At 37.9% G+C, this 19151-nt stretch overlaps 1 protein-coding gene and 1 pseudogene across 4 annotated transcripts in view; both read left to right on the plus strand.

The window, feature by feature from the left end:
* TADA2A (transcriptional adaptor 2A) overlaps window positions 1-19151 on the plus strand; it is a 75808-nt gene that overhangs the window by 19668 nt on the left and 36989 nt on the right. For all 4 annotated transcript variants that reach the window (XM_077165090.1, XM_077165087.1, XM_077165088.1 and 1 more), the window contains 3 exons: window positions 3753-3859; window positions 5081-5140; window positions 17863-17954. In XM_077165090.1, coding sequence (XP_077021205.1) covers window positions 3753-3859; window positions 5081-5140; window positions 17863-17954 — 259 coding nt within the window. The remainder of the gene's footprint in view (window positions 1-3752; window positions 3860-5080; window positions 5141-17862; window positions 17955-19151) is intronic.
* LOC143685989 (intraflagellar transport protein 52 homolog pseudogene) lies at window positions 11063-13134 on the plus strand (annotated as a pseudogene).

The raw sequence follows: 19151 nt of genomic DNA on the forward strand, positions 1-19151 counted from the left end.
GGCCTCCTATCAGGAGGAAAGAGTCACCTGCCTCGGTTTTTCCCTGAGGGTGAGACCCAACAATTTGAAAGACTTTCCTGTGAAGTCTCTGGGCTCTGTTTTTCTTATCCTGCCCTGTGTGTGGCGCTTGTCTGCCTCCAGGTCCCACCAGCATAAGATGATGCGGTACCTTTAACTTTGGCAGACTCTCCCTGCTGGGGGCGTGGTGGAGACAGATGAGAGGTTGTAGACTGGTTTTAATGGCTTCAAATTACCAAGCCCTGGTGTCTGAGTTCCTTGAGGGAGGGATTCCACCTGAATTGGGCTTCACCCCTCCACTGGGGAAGGCACAGGCTCCAGACAAGCCCCCAAAAGAGCTCACTTCTGCCTATGCCTGCAACAGTTGCATCCCGAGAAGTCCTGCTGCTATATCCAAAGGCAGTCAAGCCTTTGTAGAAACACAGCCACAAAAACCTCTGTTTACTTCTTTTTTCCCCCCTCTTTCCGTCAGCCCTGCCCCCTTGGCGCCGGGGCAAAAATGAGCAACCTCCACTTTGACCAGGTTCACGTAACCTGGGGGTCTATTTTTAGTAGTCAGAATTTGTTAATTAATTCCACAATTGGCGTTTAATTGTACTCAGTCCCTGCTGCTGGTAAGTTTCGTTTCCTTTCCCCTCTGGGAAGCAGCCTGTGGGGGAGGGGCACAGGCCACTGCAGCTTTGGGAACTCACAGTTCGGTTCTGTGGGGGTCCACAGCCTGCCCAGCTGGTCCAGAGTGGGGTACGCTGTGTGTCCGGTCACTGATGTGGCCCCAGGAGCTGTTCTGTACTGTTTCTGGTTATTTAGTAGTTGTTCTGGAGGACGAACTAAAATGTGCCCATTGTTAAGCCGCCATCTTGACCCAGAAGTCTATTTGTATTACTTTTAAAGTCCCTTTTACTATTGGGAAATAAAATACATAGATAATATAACATATCTACATATGTGACTTCAAAATAAACAATGCTTTAACTGTAACAAAAAGGAGAAATGTAAAGGAAGTAATTTTAATGAAATAATGCAATTTATAATAAAATAATATGTATCTCAGTATGTCCAGGCATATCTAGAGTAGAAAACAATGACTTATGTAGTCAGATTCTTGTACCATCTCTTCTATCACTGTGAATCCTACACTACAAATGCAGAATGATTCAAGTGTGTTATTGGTGACTTAAGTAGCACAAAGCTTGACTAAGTCTTGGTAAAATTCTGAACAAAACAACTATGTGATGATATTATGAGTTATTGATTATATATCAAGAATGCAGTGATCATATGGTAAGAATGTTTGTGTTTGTATATGGTTATATTTAAAAAAAAAAAGTCCCCACCTCAACTTTTCTCCTCTATAGCACTTTACCTGTCCTTCTCCTAAGGAATTATTATATGCTGCTTTGTGTATAACAGTTGTGTGCATGTGTGTCAAGTGAAAATATCAGGCTACAAGAATGTAACATATATATATTCTGAACAAAACAAAATACATTCTCTAGAATGCCATGTAATTATTTTCCTGTGAAATTCAGTATATTCTTAAACTGTCAAGAATATTTTGTGTTATATGTAATATGTAATTAGATTCTAAACTCATGTAGTTAATGCTACTTGAGTGCTTGGTGGGACATTTGAGGACAGTTTTATATACTGTCATGAAAAAAAAGTCCACAATATATTGTCAAGTGAAAATATCAGGCTACAATATAAAACATCATATTTAGTTTCCCACTGTTGTTTAAATAAATACATACATGTACATACATACATAGATACCCACACACACATATACATAGAAGGGCTAGAAGAATATTTATTAAGACATTAATAGTGGACATTTCTGGGTAGTGGGATTATAGATGACTTATACTTTATTTTTTATACTGTATGGATTACTTTTACAAAATAATTATTTAGTGATAGAGGGGTTTAAAAGCTCTTTACTGGGCAGTGTGATGGTGGCTCAGAGGCAGAGTTCTCGCCTGCCATGCTGGACATCCAGCTTTGATTCTGCTGCCTGCCCATGTTGGGGGGAAAAAAAACCTTTCTGCTAAGAAGTAGCATATCTATATAATGGAATATTATTCAGTCATTAACAGAAATGAAGTAGATAAACTGATGTGGATAAACCCTGAGAACATTTTGCTAAGTGAAAGAATCCAGACACAAAGGCTCACATGTTGTATGGTTTCATTTACATGAAATATCAAGAATAAATCCATAGAGACAGAAAGTAGACTAGTGGTTGCAAGGAGCTGGAGAGAGTGGGAGTGTCTATTTACTGAGTATAGATTCTCCTTTAGGGGTAATTATTAGGGTATAAAAGTGGTTTGAAACATTGCTTTCTAGCAGTGGTGTGTACAACATTGTGAATGTAAAAAATGCCACTGAATTATATTCTATAAAGTGTTTAATTTGAGGTTATGTGAATTTCATCTTAATTACAAACAGTTTTACTCTGGTTGGTGGCCAATGCTGTTTTGAGGAAAACAGAAACAAGCTTAAATCAGTAAAATAAGAGAAAGCACAGAGGAGGGTTATTTGGTAAAAATTGGCATCAAATACTTAATATTAAACAATTTTCATTCTTCCATGCCAAAATTTAAAATAGGAGAAATTGAGTAGTTGCTGTTCCATACATTTAATTTTTTTTTTTTTCACATGGGAAGGCACAGGGAATTGAACCCGGGTCCTCTGGCATTGCAGGCAAGCATTCCTGCCTGCTGAGCCACCATGGTCCACCCCATATATTTAATTTGAACCTACTGCCAGAAGGAGTGTATTTATTTCCTCTGTGAATTTCCTTCAGTTCTTCATTAAGAAACAAATGAAAAGAACAGTGATCACCACTGGGAGGAGAGAAACGTGCTTGAAACTATTTCTTGAACTTTAGGGAGAAAAATGCTAGAATGTGAGAAATCTTGCCTCAGACTAAAGAAATTAAGTCCCTTCATCTACTTTCAAGAACTCTGTTTTCTTAGACTCCTGTCACTGATTACAGAAAACAGCTCTGCTAGGCTGTCCTAACTCCAGAGAAGCAGAGTTTGGGGCACTGGGGATACTATATAAACAATTTTGAGAGTTTGGAATATGGATTATGTTTTTTGCCCTGAGGTTTTAGGGTTGTTGGAACTGGAGAAGGTACCTCTATGTTCTGTTGCTTAGCATGGAAGAAAGGAAGGGAACTTTCCTTGGTTTAAATTCTAACTCAGATATAAAATAATATATCCCAAGACATATTTACAGGGGCTTCTTTTTTTTCCCTTATTGCAGAAAATTTCAAACATGAAGAAAAGTTGAAAGAACAATACAGTGATTACTTATATGCCCAGTACCTAAACAGTTGTTAACATTTTGTCGGTTACTTTATATGTGTTGTATAGGTATGGAACCATTTTTCCTCCAGATCTGAACCATTGGAAAATAAATTGCTGCTATCATGACACTTCCAGTTAATGTGTTTGTACATTTTTTTTTTTACAGGGCCCATATCTACTTAAATGCTCATTGAAGTGGTACACTGTGTACTATAGAAAGGAACAAAGCTACATTGAAGTAAAATGGCATAGTTTTTGCTTTTTTTCGTTTGGAATGAGCTTATTTTGTCTTAAATTTAAGCTCCCTTAAATTTAAGGAAGCTCCCTACCTATGTAGTCATTTGCAGATTTTTATCTTTTTGCACTTAAGATGATCATAAGATGTTTTAAAGCTGTATATTTGTTTTCTCTTTGTTCTAGATGACCCTTCTGATAAGCCACCTTGCCGAGGCTGCTCCTCCTACCTCATGGAGCCTTATATCAAGTGTGCTGAATGTGGACCACCTCCGTTCTTTCTCTGCTTGCAGGTAACTCACTGCGGAGAGGCTTGTCTCTCCTAGCCTGGTTTTATGGATATAGTAAATTCAGGGGTTACTGTTGTTGGCTTGGGAGGACCATACCTTATTAAATCTATTCTTTCCAGTCATTCCTCCATCACACATTTTATCAGTGAAAAGTTGGAACAGACAGATTGTAGAATATCCTACATCTCTGTTATCCAATGTAATGCTTAACACTATTTTTGCCAGTAGATTTAAAGAATTGGGACTACAGGAAACAGAGCTGGAGTGTTATTCCTTTTGTTAGCACCTATGACTGTTTATTGTTTTGTTGAAGGGAACAAATTATGTTCTGGATGATGGCAATAGTAATATGCTAATCATGAGTGCTTAGTCTCTCAGGCACTGTTCTGAGTGCTTTACATGAACTATCCCTTAAAATCATCACTACAACCCTACGAAGTAAGAATGATTATTAGCCCCATTTTATACATGAAGACACTAAGGCAAAGAGAGGTTAGGTAACTTGCTGAATGTCACACAGCATATGCCATATGTTTTTTTGATCCAAGATGCTGTTGATACCAGTTTCAGAAATGTTAAGCTATATAAACGTGGCTGATGGAAATTGGAATACTTCCTATTATAAGATGAGTCCTGATGTCAGAGTTTTAAAGTACACACACACACATACCAAAACGTCTTACAGTTAGGGGTGCAAGAGTAGTTCAGTGTTAGAATTCTCACCTGCCATGTGGGAGGATCCTGGTTCAATTCTTGGCCCTTGCATTTCCCAAAAAACAAACTAGCAGCAAACACACAAAAAAAACAAACAAAAATTCAACAAAATTTTGCTGTAATAATGGGATACTCCCATGGAAAAATAATGAAATGTGACCCCACCGTTCAGCATACAAACAAAAGAAAAAGTCTTACAATTGCTGAAATATGTTCAATATGAGACCAGAATTCACATTTACGCATTCTGATTCCAGGGCATATGCTCTTACTGAAGAGGTTGGCTTAGGAAAAAAAAGATTTTTTTTTTTTCAGATTGTTGTTTTTTCTCTATGAGGGCCACTAAAAAACTGATCATGAATGCACATCACTCTTGCCATTGTAGTCAAAATGAAATTCCTCTTAAAAACTCTTGTCATGAGAATCGAGTACTCACAAACTGTCTTCTATCCTCTAAGAAAGAATTTTGGAAAGTAACCTTTTGGCAACTTAATTGTTTTTCTTTTGCAGTGTTTCACTCGAGGATTTGAGTACAAGAAACATCAAAGTGATCATACTTATGAAATAATGGTAATGATGTTGTGGGGCTTTTCCATTATTTTTCAGATATTTACATTGGCGATTTATTTTTTGTTTTTTTTCCCCTCTCCAAGTATCTCGTTCCCTTTTATTTTTCCTGAGTTTGGTAATTATGCCCAGTAAGTTTTTTAGGGTTTTGTAGCTCTACTAAGGCATTAAAGTCCCAAAATAGTTTTATATACTCAGAGCTTTGTTTCAAATTTAGAAAGAATTTAAAGTAAGTATTTTTTGAAGTTTACTGCTAAGAAGATAAGAGATACTGCTTTTTAGATACTCTGATAAATATATAGCAAATGCGTTGTTACTGTATTTTGGCTAATGGTATTTGTGTATGGTTCATGTGGTCAGTAGTGATGTTTATGTCTGGCACTCCATCTCTGCCTTGGGGTAATTAATTTTTCTCTGAGTTATCTGTAAAATGAACACTCAGCAAATGAGATCATTAATACGTGAAATTATTTTGATTGGCCAGTTTATAGGCTGGCATAAGACTTGGCTGTAATTTGATAGATTGTATTACAATCTCTAAAGAAAAAACAAAAGAGAGGATGGTGTTGATATTATCCTTTCAAGACCAGGCCAGGAGAACGAGTGGCCTAATAAACTGAAGTGAGTATCCAGTCTGCTTGGCAGAATCATGTTACATACCTTTGCTGGTTTGAAAGGATGTATGTCCCCTGGAAAAGCCATGTTTTAATCTAAATCCCATTTCATAAAGGCAGAATATTCCCTATTCAGTACCATATGTTTGAAACTGTAATCAGATCATCTCCCTGGAGATGTGATTTAATCAAGAGTGGTTGTTACGCTGGATTAGGTGACGACATGTCTCCACCCATTTGGGTGGGTCTTGAGAAGTTTTTGGAGTCTTATAAAAAAGAAAACATTTTGGAGAATGAGGAAGATTTGGAGAGAGCAAAGAATGCTGCAGCACCACGAAGCAGAGAGTCCACAAACCAGAGACCTTTGGAGATGAAGAAGGAAAACACCTCCCAGGGAGCTTCATGAAACTGGAAACCAGGAGAGAAAGCTAGCAGATGATGCCTTGCTTGCTATGTGCCCTTCCAGCCAAGAGAGAAACTGTGACTGTGTTTGCCGTGTGCCTTCCACTTGAGAAAGAAGCCCTGCACTTCATAGGCCTTCTTGAACCAAGGTATCTTTCCCTGGATGCCTTAGATTGGACATTTCTATAGACTTGTTTTAATTGGGACATTTTCTCAGCCTTAGAACTGTAACTAGCAACTTATTAAATTCCCCTTTTTTAAGTCCATTCCGTTTCTGGCAGCTAGCAAACTAGAACAATACCTTTGTCAAGGTAGTTTTACCAGTTATTGGAGTATATTAAGATTTAACTAAGTCTTCTAGTTCACTAAGCAGTTTTCTGACATTTGGCCTCCCATGTAGTTTTTCTTAAGGAAAGAATGCTGGCTGGGCACCTGCCTGACAGTAATAATTTCACATTGTAGATTAATCACTTGATACTGTATTTGTTTTCTGTTGCTGGTCTGACATTACTAAAAGTTATGTGGCTTAAAGCAGTGCAAACATTTATCTCACCATTTGGTAGATCAGAAATCCAGTAGACTCAGTTTGCTGCAGGTCCCTCGAGGCCGCAGTCGTGGTTTTGGTGGGCCTGGGCTCTTGTCTGGAGACCCTGGGAAAAATTCTCTGAGTTATTCTACCTTATCTCTCTTGTCTCTTCCTATATACTGAGTCTTTCTGACTGACTCTGCTGCCTTACTCTTCTAGTTTTAAGGACTCATGGGATTACTGGGCCCACCTGGATAATCCAGGCTCATCTCTGTATTAAAGTCAGTTGATTGGCAACCTTAATTCTGTCTTCAAAGACCCTTTACAGCAGTGTCTAGTTAGTGTTTGATTGAATAACCAGGAAACAGGGATCGTGGAGACACATCTTTTGAATTCTGCTTACCACAGCACTATAGTGTATTTACTTCTGTCTCTTCAAAGTTTAGAAAGGGCAAATCAGCATCTCTGAGTCTGATCATTTGTGGGGTCCTGTTAAGATGACTTTTAGGCCCATAATGCTGAGAGTCCAATCCTAGACCATATGAATTAAGGAAATGCTACTTAGTAAAAGTTCTCTACCCTTCGCTTCTCTAAACACCTCTAATCTTTTAAATAATATTTTCACTAATCAGAAGACTTGAGATATATATATATATATATATATATTTTTCCTTTTGTTTATTTGCAAACTGAAAGAAGCGTTGGAGAAATGTAGTCAAAGTAGAGTGGCTTTGAGTTCATTTCACCAGTGTTATTAGATTTTCAGCAGTTGACGGGTATATGGGAAGAAAACTGGTGTATTCTTCTCAGGTTCACATAAGAATGCCTGTAGCCATTTTTATGACCTTGATAAAGGTAAAATCAGAGGATTATAATACAGAATATAGGGGACCTAGATTTACAGGGAAGCTAGAGATGGGTGAACAGTTAGCTAATGAAGTTGAACTTAAATGTAGGGAAAGAAAAGTGAAGGCAATTCACTAGTGGTTTCTATAAGTAATATTACCATATTGAAGGTGAATGTTCTAGTTTGCTAGCTGCTGGAATGCAATATACCAGAAACGGAATGGCTTTTAAAAGGGAGAATTTAATGAGTTGCAAGTTTACAGTTCTAAGGCCAAGAAAATGTCCCAATTAAAACACGTCTAAAGAAATGTCCAATCAAAGGCATCTAGGGAAAGATACCTTGGTTCAAGAAGGCCGATGAAGTTCAGGGTTTCTCTTTCAAGTGAGAAGGCACATGGTGAACACAGTCAGGGCTTCTCTCTCAGCTGGAAGGGCACATGGCGAACACGGCGTCATCTGCTTGCTTTCTCTCCTGGCTTCCTATTTCATGAAGCTCCCCGGGAGGCATCTTCCTTCTTCATCTCCAAAGGTCGCTGGCTGGTGGACTCTCTGCTTTGTAGTGTTGCAGCATTCTCTGCTCTCTCTGAATCTCTCTGAATCTCTCATTCTCCTCTTTTATAGGACTTCAATAAACCAATCAAGACCCACTCAAATGGGTGGAGACATGTCATCCCCTAATCCAGTTTAACAACCATTCTTAACTAAATCACATCAACCAGGGAGATGATCTCATTACAGTTTCAAACATACAGTATTGAATAGAGATTATTCTACCTTTATGAACCGGGATTTATATTAAAACATGGCTTTTCTTAGGGGGCATACTTCCTTTCAAACCAGCACAGTGAACATGATTGAAAGGCATTGTATAGACCCATATGTCCCACTGATTAATACTACAAATATAAATTTTTGCATGAACTACTAAAAAGATATGAATCTTGTACAAACAGTGTATAAATTTGGGGTACAGGGAGAAACTGCTATTGCATACTATGGGCTGTGTTTAACAGGAAAACATCAGCAGTACCACAGCAACACCAGGGGTAAATTAACAGGGTATGGATAACAGTTAAGGGGAGGTTTAGATTTCTTAACTGGGAAGGGTGTGTTTATTGATTATCTTTCTTTTGGGGACAATTAAATTATCTACAATTGAGAATGTTAATGGACTGTTGAATTGGGACATTATACATCATGCCCAATGAATGGAGGTGGCCAAAGGGTGCACTGACCGAGAAGTAGATTGGTGAATGGTGGTTTATACATATGACCATATATTGTACTGCTACAAGAAAGAACAAAGTTGTGAGGCATGCAACATTGTGAAGGAACCTGTGGGACATTTGGTGAGGCAAAATAAGACAGAAACAAAAGAGCAAATATTGTATGGTCTCATTTAGAAAATAAAGAAAACAGGGGCCTAGATTGTAAGCTTTTATAGCAGTCATATTTAGTCTGGAGCAGTGTTCTAGTTTGCTAGCTGTCAGAATGCAATGTACCAGAAACAGAATGGCTTTAAAGAAAGGGGAATTTAATAAATTGCAAGTTCACAGTTTACAGGCCAAGAAAATGTCCCAATTAAAGCAGGTCTTATAGAAATGTCCAATCTAAGGCATCCAGGTAAAGATACCTTGGTTCAGGAAGGCCGATGAAGTTCAGGGTTCCTCTCTCATCTGGAAGGGCACGTGGTGAACATGGCATCACCTGCTAGCTTCTTCTCCTGGCTTCCTGTTTCATGAAGCTCCCCGGGAGGCATGTTCCTTCTTCATCTGCAAAGGTTGCTGGTTGGTGGACTCTGCTTCTCATGGCTATGTCGTTCTGCTCTGTTCTCTCTGAGTCTCTTATTCTCCAAAATGTTTCCTCTTTTATAGGACTCCAATCAAGACTCACCCAAATGGGTAGACGCACATCTCCACTAATCCAGCTTAACAACCACTCTTGATTAGTTTACATCTCCAGGGAGATGATCTAATTACATACAGTATTGAATAGGAATTATTCTGCCTCTACGAAATGAGATTTTGATTAAAACATGCCTTTTCCAGGGTCCAAACATCCTTTCAAACCAGCACAAGTGGTAATTACTATTTCTGGATTTTGAGAGGCTGTTTTATGTATGTATAACCTGGTATTTAGAGATAAGAATGAAGCTAATCAGGTTGGGATTAAGGTAATTCAGAATGCAGGGTAAGGAAGACGTTGTCCATATTTTAGAACCCCATCTACTCTTTGAAACCAAAGGAGGGAAGGTTTAATTTGTCCAGAACCTAAATTTTCTGTAGCACATAATCTAACTGAACCTGTCTGGATAGATTATTTAAACAACCCAAATGCAGGGAGCCCAGAGTAAGATTGCCTTTAATCCTATATAGTTTAGTGTAATACCTGGATACATTCCAGAGTATATTAAGCAGATAATCAAAAAGTATTGGCAAAGTTCCTTGAGGGATGGGAGAAAAAATATGGAGCTATCAAATTTTACCACCTGGGAACCCCCTGATGCGTTGTCAGACCTTAGGAACACCCAAATCAGTAGACCAAGCCCTTGATCTCTTGTGAAGTTTATGTATGTAGTGGAGAAGCTTAGACTACGTATATCTATGCCTAAGAGTTACTTCCAGAGGAGCTCTTTTGTTGCTCAGATGTGGCCTCTCTCTCTCAGCCCAACTTTGCAAGTGAAATCATTGCCCTGCCCTCTGCATGGGACATGCTATCCAGGGGTAAAAGTCTCCCTGTCCGTGTGGGAGATGACTCCCAGGAATAAGTCTGACCCTAGCACCATGGGATCAACAATGCCATCATGACCAAAAGGGGGAAAAGAAGTATAGCAAATAAGGTGTCAGTGGCTGAGAGTGTTCAAATATAGTCAAGATGCTACTGTGGAGCTCTTATGCATACTTCAATTAGACATTGCTACCTATCATAACTTGCCAAACCCCAACCAAAACCATTCCAGCCAATCCTAAAGAACATCTAGGACATTATATAAGACTCCACATAATAAGGTTACTTTCTAGAAACCTACAACCTCCAGGTGGGTCCTTGGACCAGATAAGTCCTGAAATGCAGAGGGGCCAGCCCTTCCAGACCATCAACTAGTTCTGTCCCCCTCCTCCATGTTATTAACAGCCCCTGCCAACATGAAAAAGTTAGAATGGCCATAGCCCAAATATCCCTAAAGAGTGGGAGAAAGATCAAAGGTTTTGGTGGAGTTATACAGAGAAGGTAGGGTTTAGTAAGTGAGTATGATTGCAAAGTCATTATATTGATATTTATTTTAGTCTCCAGTATCTTAGAGCAGCTAGAAGTAAAAACTTAAAATTATGGAATTGTAATCGATACCAAACACTAAAATCTGTTCTACAAGTAGTTGTTGTAATGTGCTTTGAAATCTGTTGCTTTTGTGTATTTGTTATTTTTCACAGAAAAGGAAAAATGAGTCGATTGTGATGATTAAAAAAAAGTAAATTAAAAACAAAAAAGAATGCAGCCAGTTCTCACCAGCGTGTTGCCCCACACCCTGTCCATCAGCATCAAGCCCCAGGCTGGGCCTATGAGCGTGTGGCTCACACCAGGCCACTGGGGGTCACCTCCACCAGCGCCCTGGCACAGCCCTGCTCCAAGGGGCCGCTGCAACACCTGGGCCAGGGGGTAGAATTTGAAGATGTATTCACACAAAAAAAGTATGAGCGGTCTCAGTCCACTCCCTCCCAGAGCATCCCTTCTCCACCATTGCTAACTGGTTCTTGGATACCCGTTTGCAAGATGCTGGGTGGTGGTAGGTGAAGATGGTGGTCACTGGGCCCCAGGTAACTATGGAGCCTCAGAGCACCATGCTTTCAATGCATCCAAAAAGGAGAGATTTACTACCAGAGTATAAATCCGTGCAGTAAAGTCTTTGGAGTAATTGGAAGATTCAAAGCTTAAAAGATGAAATCACATGAGAGAAGCTAATTGTGTTGAAACTATGGATTACATCTGTACTACTAAGGGAAAAATGTACTGCAGCTGAACTTGAAGTCCTGAAGAAATATGTTGATTGTGGAGATATTCTTGTAATGTTAGGAGAAGGTGGAGGATCCAGATTTGACAGCAATATTAATTTTCTACTAGAAGAATATGAAACTATGTTTAATAATGGTGCTGTGGTTAGAAATGTGTAGTACAAATATTTCCATCCTAAAGAAGCTCTGGTTTCCAATGGAGTCTTGAACAGGGAAATTAGCCAAACTGCGGGGAAGGCTGTGCCTGGAATCATTAATGAGAAGAGCTATGGAAACAGTGCTCAGGCCTTCACCTTTGTCTACCTTTTGGTGCCACATTGAGTGACATGAAGCCGGCTATGGCTGTTCTGTCCACAGGCTCTGTCTGCTTCCTGCTTAACAAACCCATTCTGACTTTCTATCACTCTAAGACCCAAGGTGGGAAGCCAGCAGTATTTGGCTCATGTCACATGTTCATTGAGCAATATTTGGATAAAGAAGAAAACAACATGTTAGGCTGGTGAGTCATGTTTAAGAAAGCTGACCATGAGCTTTCTGCTGTTCTGGGTACCATGTCTTCTGCATAATGCTGAAGGCACCAAATTTCACTCCAAGTCCACTTAATTGTTCTGATTACATCATGTTTTTCTTAGATAGTTGTTTTAGTTTGCTAAAGCTGATGAAATGCAATATACCAGAAATGGGTTGGCTATTACAATGGGGATTTATAGTTTTGAGGCTGTGAAAAATGTCCAAATCAAAGCAGCAACATGATACCTTCTTTCTGAAGAAAGGCTGCTGGCTATCTGGGACTCCTCTGTCACATAGAAAGGCATATGGCAGTATCTGCTGGTCCTTTTCTCCTGGATTTCGTTGCCTTCACCTTTTGGCTTTTCTCTCTGTTTCTCTTTCAGCTTCTCTGATTGTCCTTCTTTCTAAACTTCTGAGTCTTTCTTCTCTCATTTATCCTCTTACTCCAGTAAAAGGATTAAGACCCACCCTGGAGCACTCCGCAGCTGAAATAACTTAATCTAGGGGTCCCACCCACAATAGATCTGTAGTCACAGGAATGAATTAAAAGAATGTGATCTTTGGGGGGCTACATGCAGCTTCAAACCAACACAGTAGTCAACGCCCAAACAAACACTTTTCAGCATTCTGTCCTTTACTTTGGGGAACTTTTGGGGGTTACTTATACTCCTGCTTTTTTATTTGGCTAGTCTTATCTATTACTTGTGAATCTTTCCTTTAATAGGAACAATGAGCCACTTTTGGTTTATTACACATGAAGCAACTAAAAACTTGAGTTTCTTGCATGTGAAGCCTCAGATAACTTTAAATTGTTTTAGTACTTTTGTCATCTCACAGTGCTGTATTTTTGGGAGTTACTCATGCTGTGGTGGGTGGTGTATTAATCAAGATTTCTGAGTTCTCTGCCTATTTTTGTCTTATAATTCTTAGAGCCTTAAACAAGTCAAGGCAACTCTTTCTACCACACCCTTTATACCAGTGATTCTTAACTTCAGTGTTAAATTACTAGGCCCTGCTCTTAGAGATTCTGGTTCAATAGGGCTAATTCAATAGTATTGATTCCACTTTTAAGAAAAACTGCTTTATGTCTGTGTGTGTGTGTGTGTGTGTGTGTGTGTGTGTGTGTGTGTGTGTGTGTATACAAAGTTTTTTCTTGTTTATCCCACAGTAAATTTGGTAAGGACTGATTACTTAATATTCCAAAATACAATTTTAGAAATAACATGGGCTCTTCAACATGTGTGAGTTGTCATATTTATATGTCTGTGTAGTACTTGCTGCCAGATTGAGAATGGTTATTATGAACTTAATATAGATGTAGACTCTTGAAATTTCTTTTTTGGATTTCAGAGTGCCTCATGTACTAGACGTATAAATGTATGTGTTCATATAAAAATGTGTTGCTAATTGGTAGTGTAGTTTCATAAATCATAAGTTTTTTGTCATTAAAAATAGATATAACTTCTTATTCCTGAATAATTTGAAGATTTCGTGTCGCTTTTTTTTAGCTTGTTATTAATGAAAAATCTTAAATGCATACTAAAATAGAATGGTAATTTGGTTGTCTTTTTCTAAAAACTTAATGACTTTCCTTAATGACTTTGGAAAAAATAAAAATTAAAAATTAAAAAATTAATGACTGAAAGTGACAACCATTTTATGATCTCCACACTTCTGTGAGTCAGTAATTCAGATGGAGCGTGATGAGGATGGCTCTCTCCTCCACATGATGTGTGGGGGTGGAAGTCCAAGAGGCTCTTTTTTTTTTTTTCACACACTTCCAATGTGGTCCCTCTATTAGGATGGATTAAATTGGTTGGTGGTTGGCTGAACATCGTCACTGGCTGAGGTCTTGGTTCTTCTCCTTGTGGTCTTAGAGCCTCCCCCTCTCCATATTGCCTCTAATTCTCCACGTGGCCTCTTCACGTGGTCTTTCCAGCAAGGAGGCTAGATTTCTTAGGTGGTAGCTCAGGGCTCTGAGAGCATAAAGTCACAAGTCCAGCATATCAAAGGGACCACACAAGGGCATGAATTGTTGAAAGAGCTCATTGGGGGCCACCATTGTAACCAAATTACCGCACATATTATAATAAATTTCCATATACTCATCACCAGTTACTAAAATTATCCTGTCGTGTGGTCAGTCTTATTTCAGTTAACCCCCTACCCCCAGGTTATTTTGAAGCAAATCCCCAAACCTTATATCATCTCACCTGTAAATGTTTCATTAGGCATCTCTAAAATTTAAAAATAATTCCAATCACTTTTTACGTTTTCCCAGTCATCTCTTAAAGGCTTGCTTAATCCCTGCTCCTTTCACCCCTGAAGTGATCACTGCTCTGAATTTCTTCACTGTGGGTCAGTTTTGCCTGTTTTAGAACTTCAAGAATATTGTATTCACTCTTTTGTTTCTGGCTTCTTTCACTCAGCATGTTTTTGAAATTTATTCATCTTGTTTTATATGCTAGTAGTTCATTATTTTTTGATCCTGAGTAATATTTCATTCTGTGAACATGCAACAGTGTGTGTATCTAATCTCCTGTCAATGAACAACCTGGGCTTTCCCCAGTTTTTGGCTTTTAGGAATAAAAATACCATGAACATTCTTGTATAAGAGGTTTTGTGAATATTTATTTTCATTTTTCTTCAGCAAATCCTAAGAGCGAAATGGTTTGGTTGTAGAGTAAATGAGTGTTTAAGTTTTTGAGTTTTTTTAACATTTTTTATTGTGAAGTATAACATATATACATACACAAAAAAGCAAAAATTTACAAAGTATATCTTAAGTAGTTTCAGAACAGATTTCAGACTTTGGTATGGTTCATCATTCCACAACTTCAGGTTTTTCCATCTAGCTGCTCCAAAACACTAGAGACTAAAAGAAATATCAATATAGTGATTCATCTGTCATGCTCATTTGTTAAATCCTATCATTCTCTGTTATAGCTCCTCTTCTTCCATTGAACCTTCTCCCAATATATAGGCATCTTTGAGTATGCCCATTCTAACTTTTTCATGTTGAAGAGGGGTGTTGACAATATAACATATAGGAATGAAATTAGTTGATGCTCTTGGAGAGCCTGGCCTCTCTGGGTTTCAGGACTTACCTGGCCCTGGAGGTTATGGGTTTCTGGAAAGTAAACTTAGTGCATGAACTTTTGTAGAGTCTCAGTTAAAGCCTTAGGTGTTCATATATAAGTTTTAATAAACTTCCAAAAAGTTTTCCAAATTAGTTGAATCGTTTTATACCTCTGCCAGCAATGTTTGAGAGTTCCAACTGTTCCATATTCTCACCAACATTTGGTATTGTCAGTCTCCATTCATTTTAGCTATTCTTCTGAGTGCATGGTGGTATATATATATATATTTTTTCTTTTTGTAGTTTATTCTAACTGGGATACAAATAAGTTTTATTCATTGCAAATGGTTGCCTCTGAAGTATAAGTTGCCTCTGTGGGTTCTCTTTCCATATCACTCTTTCTCTCATTTCTCATAATTTATTTGATTTTTTTTAAATGGGTTGTCTTACAGATATTACCACAGTTTGGATTTTGTTAATTAACAAGTTCTTCTGTTTTCTATGTTTCTTGTAAATTGGTAGCTAAATTTTATAAGCTAAAACAGATTCAAGTTTGGTTTTAGCCATTTGTGATCCTTTCCTAGCTCTATTAATTCAAACAGGGATTGTAAAATGATGAGCTTTTAATTCTATTATTCCTTTAAATTTATGTTAGAATAATTCTATAAAAAACTTATTATCTCTTTGGTCATCTTTATAGGAATGACAGGATAAATTCATATTTCCCTTTATTTGATTGGTTTTAAAAATGTGAATTGGTTCCCTACCATCCTCTAAAGATTTAAAATATTTTATGTGTTTCAGTCCTTTACAGTTATTCAAAATGTCCTGTCTTTGGTTAGTGGAAGCCTTTCTGAGTTGGCTCCTGAATCCTTTTGTAGTCTTTGAGAAAGCTTCATTGTTTTTTGGTATGACAAAATGTTCTAAGCTTGTTTTGTACATTTATTGACCCAAACCTGGAATCACCCTGATGCTTATAGTGGGAAATGGTATTTAAAGATCACAAACTGGGCACCAGAGCGCTTATGGCTCCTGGGTTTGTCATCCTCTCTAGAATTGTTTCTGTGTTCCAGAAGACACAGTTATGGATTTCTTTCTCTCTCTCTTTTTTTTTCTTTTAGATAAAATACAACAAGAGCTCACACTTAAAATTTTAATTCAGACATAGGACTATTTTATCTAGATCTTATACTTCTTTTTTTCATGCCAAGAATCCCATTTCCCCAAAACAACAGTATATTCACTTATTTGCTTTACCCCACAACACATACACATGCAGTAATCTCAGAATAACTGTACCAGCACTACTGTATTAGTTTGCAGGCCGCCAGAATGAGATGTACCAGAATTGGAATGACTTTTAAAAAGGGGAATTTAATAAGTTGCAGGTTTATAGTTCTGAGCCTATGGAAATGCCCAAACTAAGGCATCCAGGAAAAGATACCTTAATTCAAGAAAGGCCCGTGCATCTGGAACACCTTTATCATCTGGGAAGACATGCTCTACCCTTGCTGGTCCCTTATTCCTGGGCTCCATGCTATAGCTTCTGTTCCTGTCAGAGTTACTCACTTTGCTTCTCCAGGGCTGACTTTCATCCCTTGATTTCCCTTGGCTCTCTCTAGTTTCTGACTTGCCTAACATCTCATGGCAATGTCTTCTTGGCTTCAAACATCTGCGTCTCTGTTCTCCATGTGTCCGCATCTGTGTCAGCTCTGTTGTGAAGCTTCTGTCAGCGCTGAGGCTTCTGTCCTTCTGTCACCTCTGTCATTTCTGACTCTCTCCAAAATATTTCTTCTTTTAAAGGATTTCAGTAAAGTAATCAAGACCCACCTGGAGTAGGTGGAGTCACATTTCTATCTAATCAAAAGTTAATACCCACGATTGGGTGTGTCACATCTCCATGGGGGTAATCTAATTGAAACTTTCCACCCTGCAATATTGAATCAGGCTTAGAAGAAAGGGTTGTGTCCATGAGATTGGATCGGTATTAAAACATAGCTTTTCTGGGGTACATAATACCTTCAAACTGGCACAACTACAGAAAACAGTTTAAGACTTTTTGGCAGTTCTTTTTTTTCTTAAGGTATATTCTACTAGGGATATATAAGAAAATTTCTGTATTTTTAAGTCTTAGAGTAGTTCCTTTCTGTGTGATTATGCCTTCAAATTGATTCATGGATTTTTTTTGTTATATTCTGCTTTTGATTCTTAGGGATTGCATTTTTAAACTATTTTTATGATTATTTACAATATTTATGTTTCCAAAGTCAAGTCTATCACCAAGGAATATTCAGAAAGGTCTAGTTTCTGCCCTGTTCTCTTTACCCTATTCTCTTCCCTCCCTCATAGGTAACTGTTTTTTTTTTGTTGGTTGGTTTTTTAATATATGGCTTATGCCTCTGTTTAAAAATATATAAACACACATGTGTATTTGTATTCCCCTCTTTTTAGTTAAATGGAATAATACTACCTTAATATTGAGCTCTACCTTTATGATAGGTTTTAAAAATGCATATTTCTGTGTGAGTTTCATGGAATTTATGGGTGATATTTTTTACTGGGGGCTCTTCTAGCTAGTGGTAAATTAAGGGTGCAGGAGGTGGGCAACTAATGAGAATGTACTTGAGGTACCTTCCAGTACCACAAGAAAGACAGTCATTCAACAATAAACTAGTGCTACAGTTGGAGTTCCTAGAATCCATTTCTTTCTCTGTTCTTAGATAAAACTTTTTTCTCCTTAGACTTCAGATTTTCCTGTTCTTGATCCAAGCTGGACTGCTCAAGAAGAAATGGCCCTTTTAGAAGCTGTGATGGACTGTGGCTTTGGAAATTGGTGAGAACTTGGTGCTGTGGATTGTCCGGCCCTAGAGGACTTAGGGAGGAAGAGATGTGAAGGGTAAAGAGAGGAGCCTTGGAAAGAAGAATTTAGAAACCATAATTTACTTTCCTACTGACCCATGATTTAGATACAAGTCTTCTTCCCCTTTGCATATTATTTCCCCAGGCTGAAATGCCTCACAGGAAATATGGAATGCTTAGTAGTCCATGGCTGGGTAGCTTTAAAAGGCCACTGGATGTAGCAACACTGGGAAGGTTGATTGTTCCTTTCTAGTAGTGGGGAAGTTTAGACTAAGCATTTTCTGTTTTTAATTTACAAATATCTGCCTAAGCCTAAGTTTAGTAAAATTGAACAGCCCTCAATGCTGTTGCCCTAGGATAAAATCCAAATAACAATAATAATATCATTTTCATTTTCTACCCCTTTCATACTGATGATTTTTATTGTTTGAAAGGCATTACTCAATATATTTTATTCATGAATAAAATATAATGAAGCTTAGGGAGTTAAAATGACTTCTCATTATCATATACCTTATTAGTGAAGAACTTTTAACTAGATCCTCCCTGTCTTGGTTTCCTATAATCTTTCTTGCTAAGGGCCCTGAAGAAGACCTGAGTTCAATTCACATTTTGCTTGTGTTCATTCATCCAGCATTTAGTGAGCATCATAAAATATCATGTACTGTAGGGAATATCAAAGAAGGAAGAAAAAGTGATCACTCACTTTTTGGCACTTGCTTGTCATCTTTGGAACTTGCTTGTCATCTTTGACTTAATTTTTTATTTTTTGCTAGCCATTCTGACCCTCTAAAATGGGCTAATCTTCCCTGTGTCTGTTGTGTATTAGCAAAGACCACGAAAAGGACTACTTATTGCCTTCTATATCTACTGTGGGTAAGGCACCAAGCTAAGCGGTGAGGAGGCTATGACTAAGAATTAAGACATAAATCCTAAAACTATTTCAACTATTAAAAAAAAACAACATAAATCCTGCCCTTGGGAAACTTATAGTCTAGTAGGGGAAACATATATATATAGTCTAGTAGGGGAAACATATATATATATATATATATATATATATATATATATATATATATATATATATATCCTTTTTTTTACACATATGCACACAACTGTTGTACACAAAGCAGCATATAATAATTCCTTAGGAGAAGGACAGGTAATGTGC

The sequence above is a fragment of the Tamandua tetradactyla genome, chromosome 6 (assembly GCF_023851605.1).
Source record: "Tamandua tetradactyla isolate mTamTet1 chromosome 6, mTamTet1.pri, whole genome shotgun sequence".
Taxonomy (NCBI): domain Eukaryota; kingdom Metazoa; phylum Chordata; class Mammalia; order Pilosa; family Myrmecophagidae; genus Tamandua; species Tamandua tetradactyla.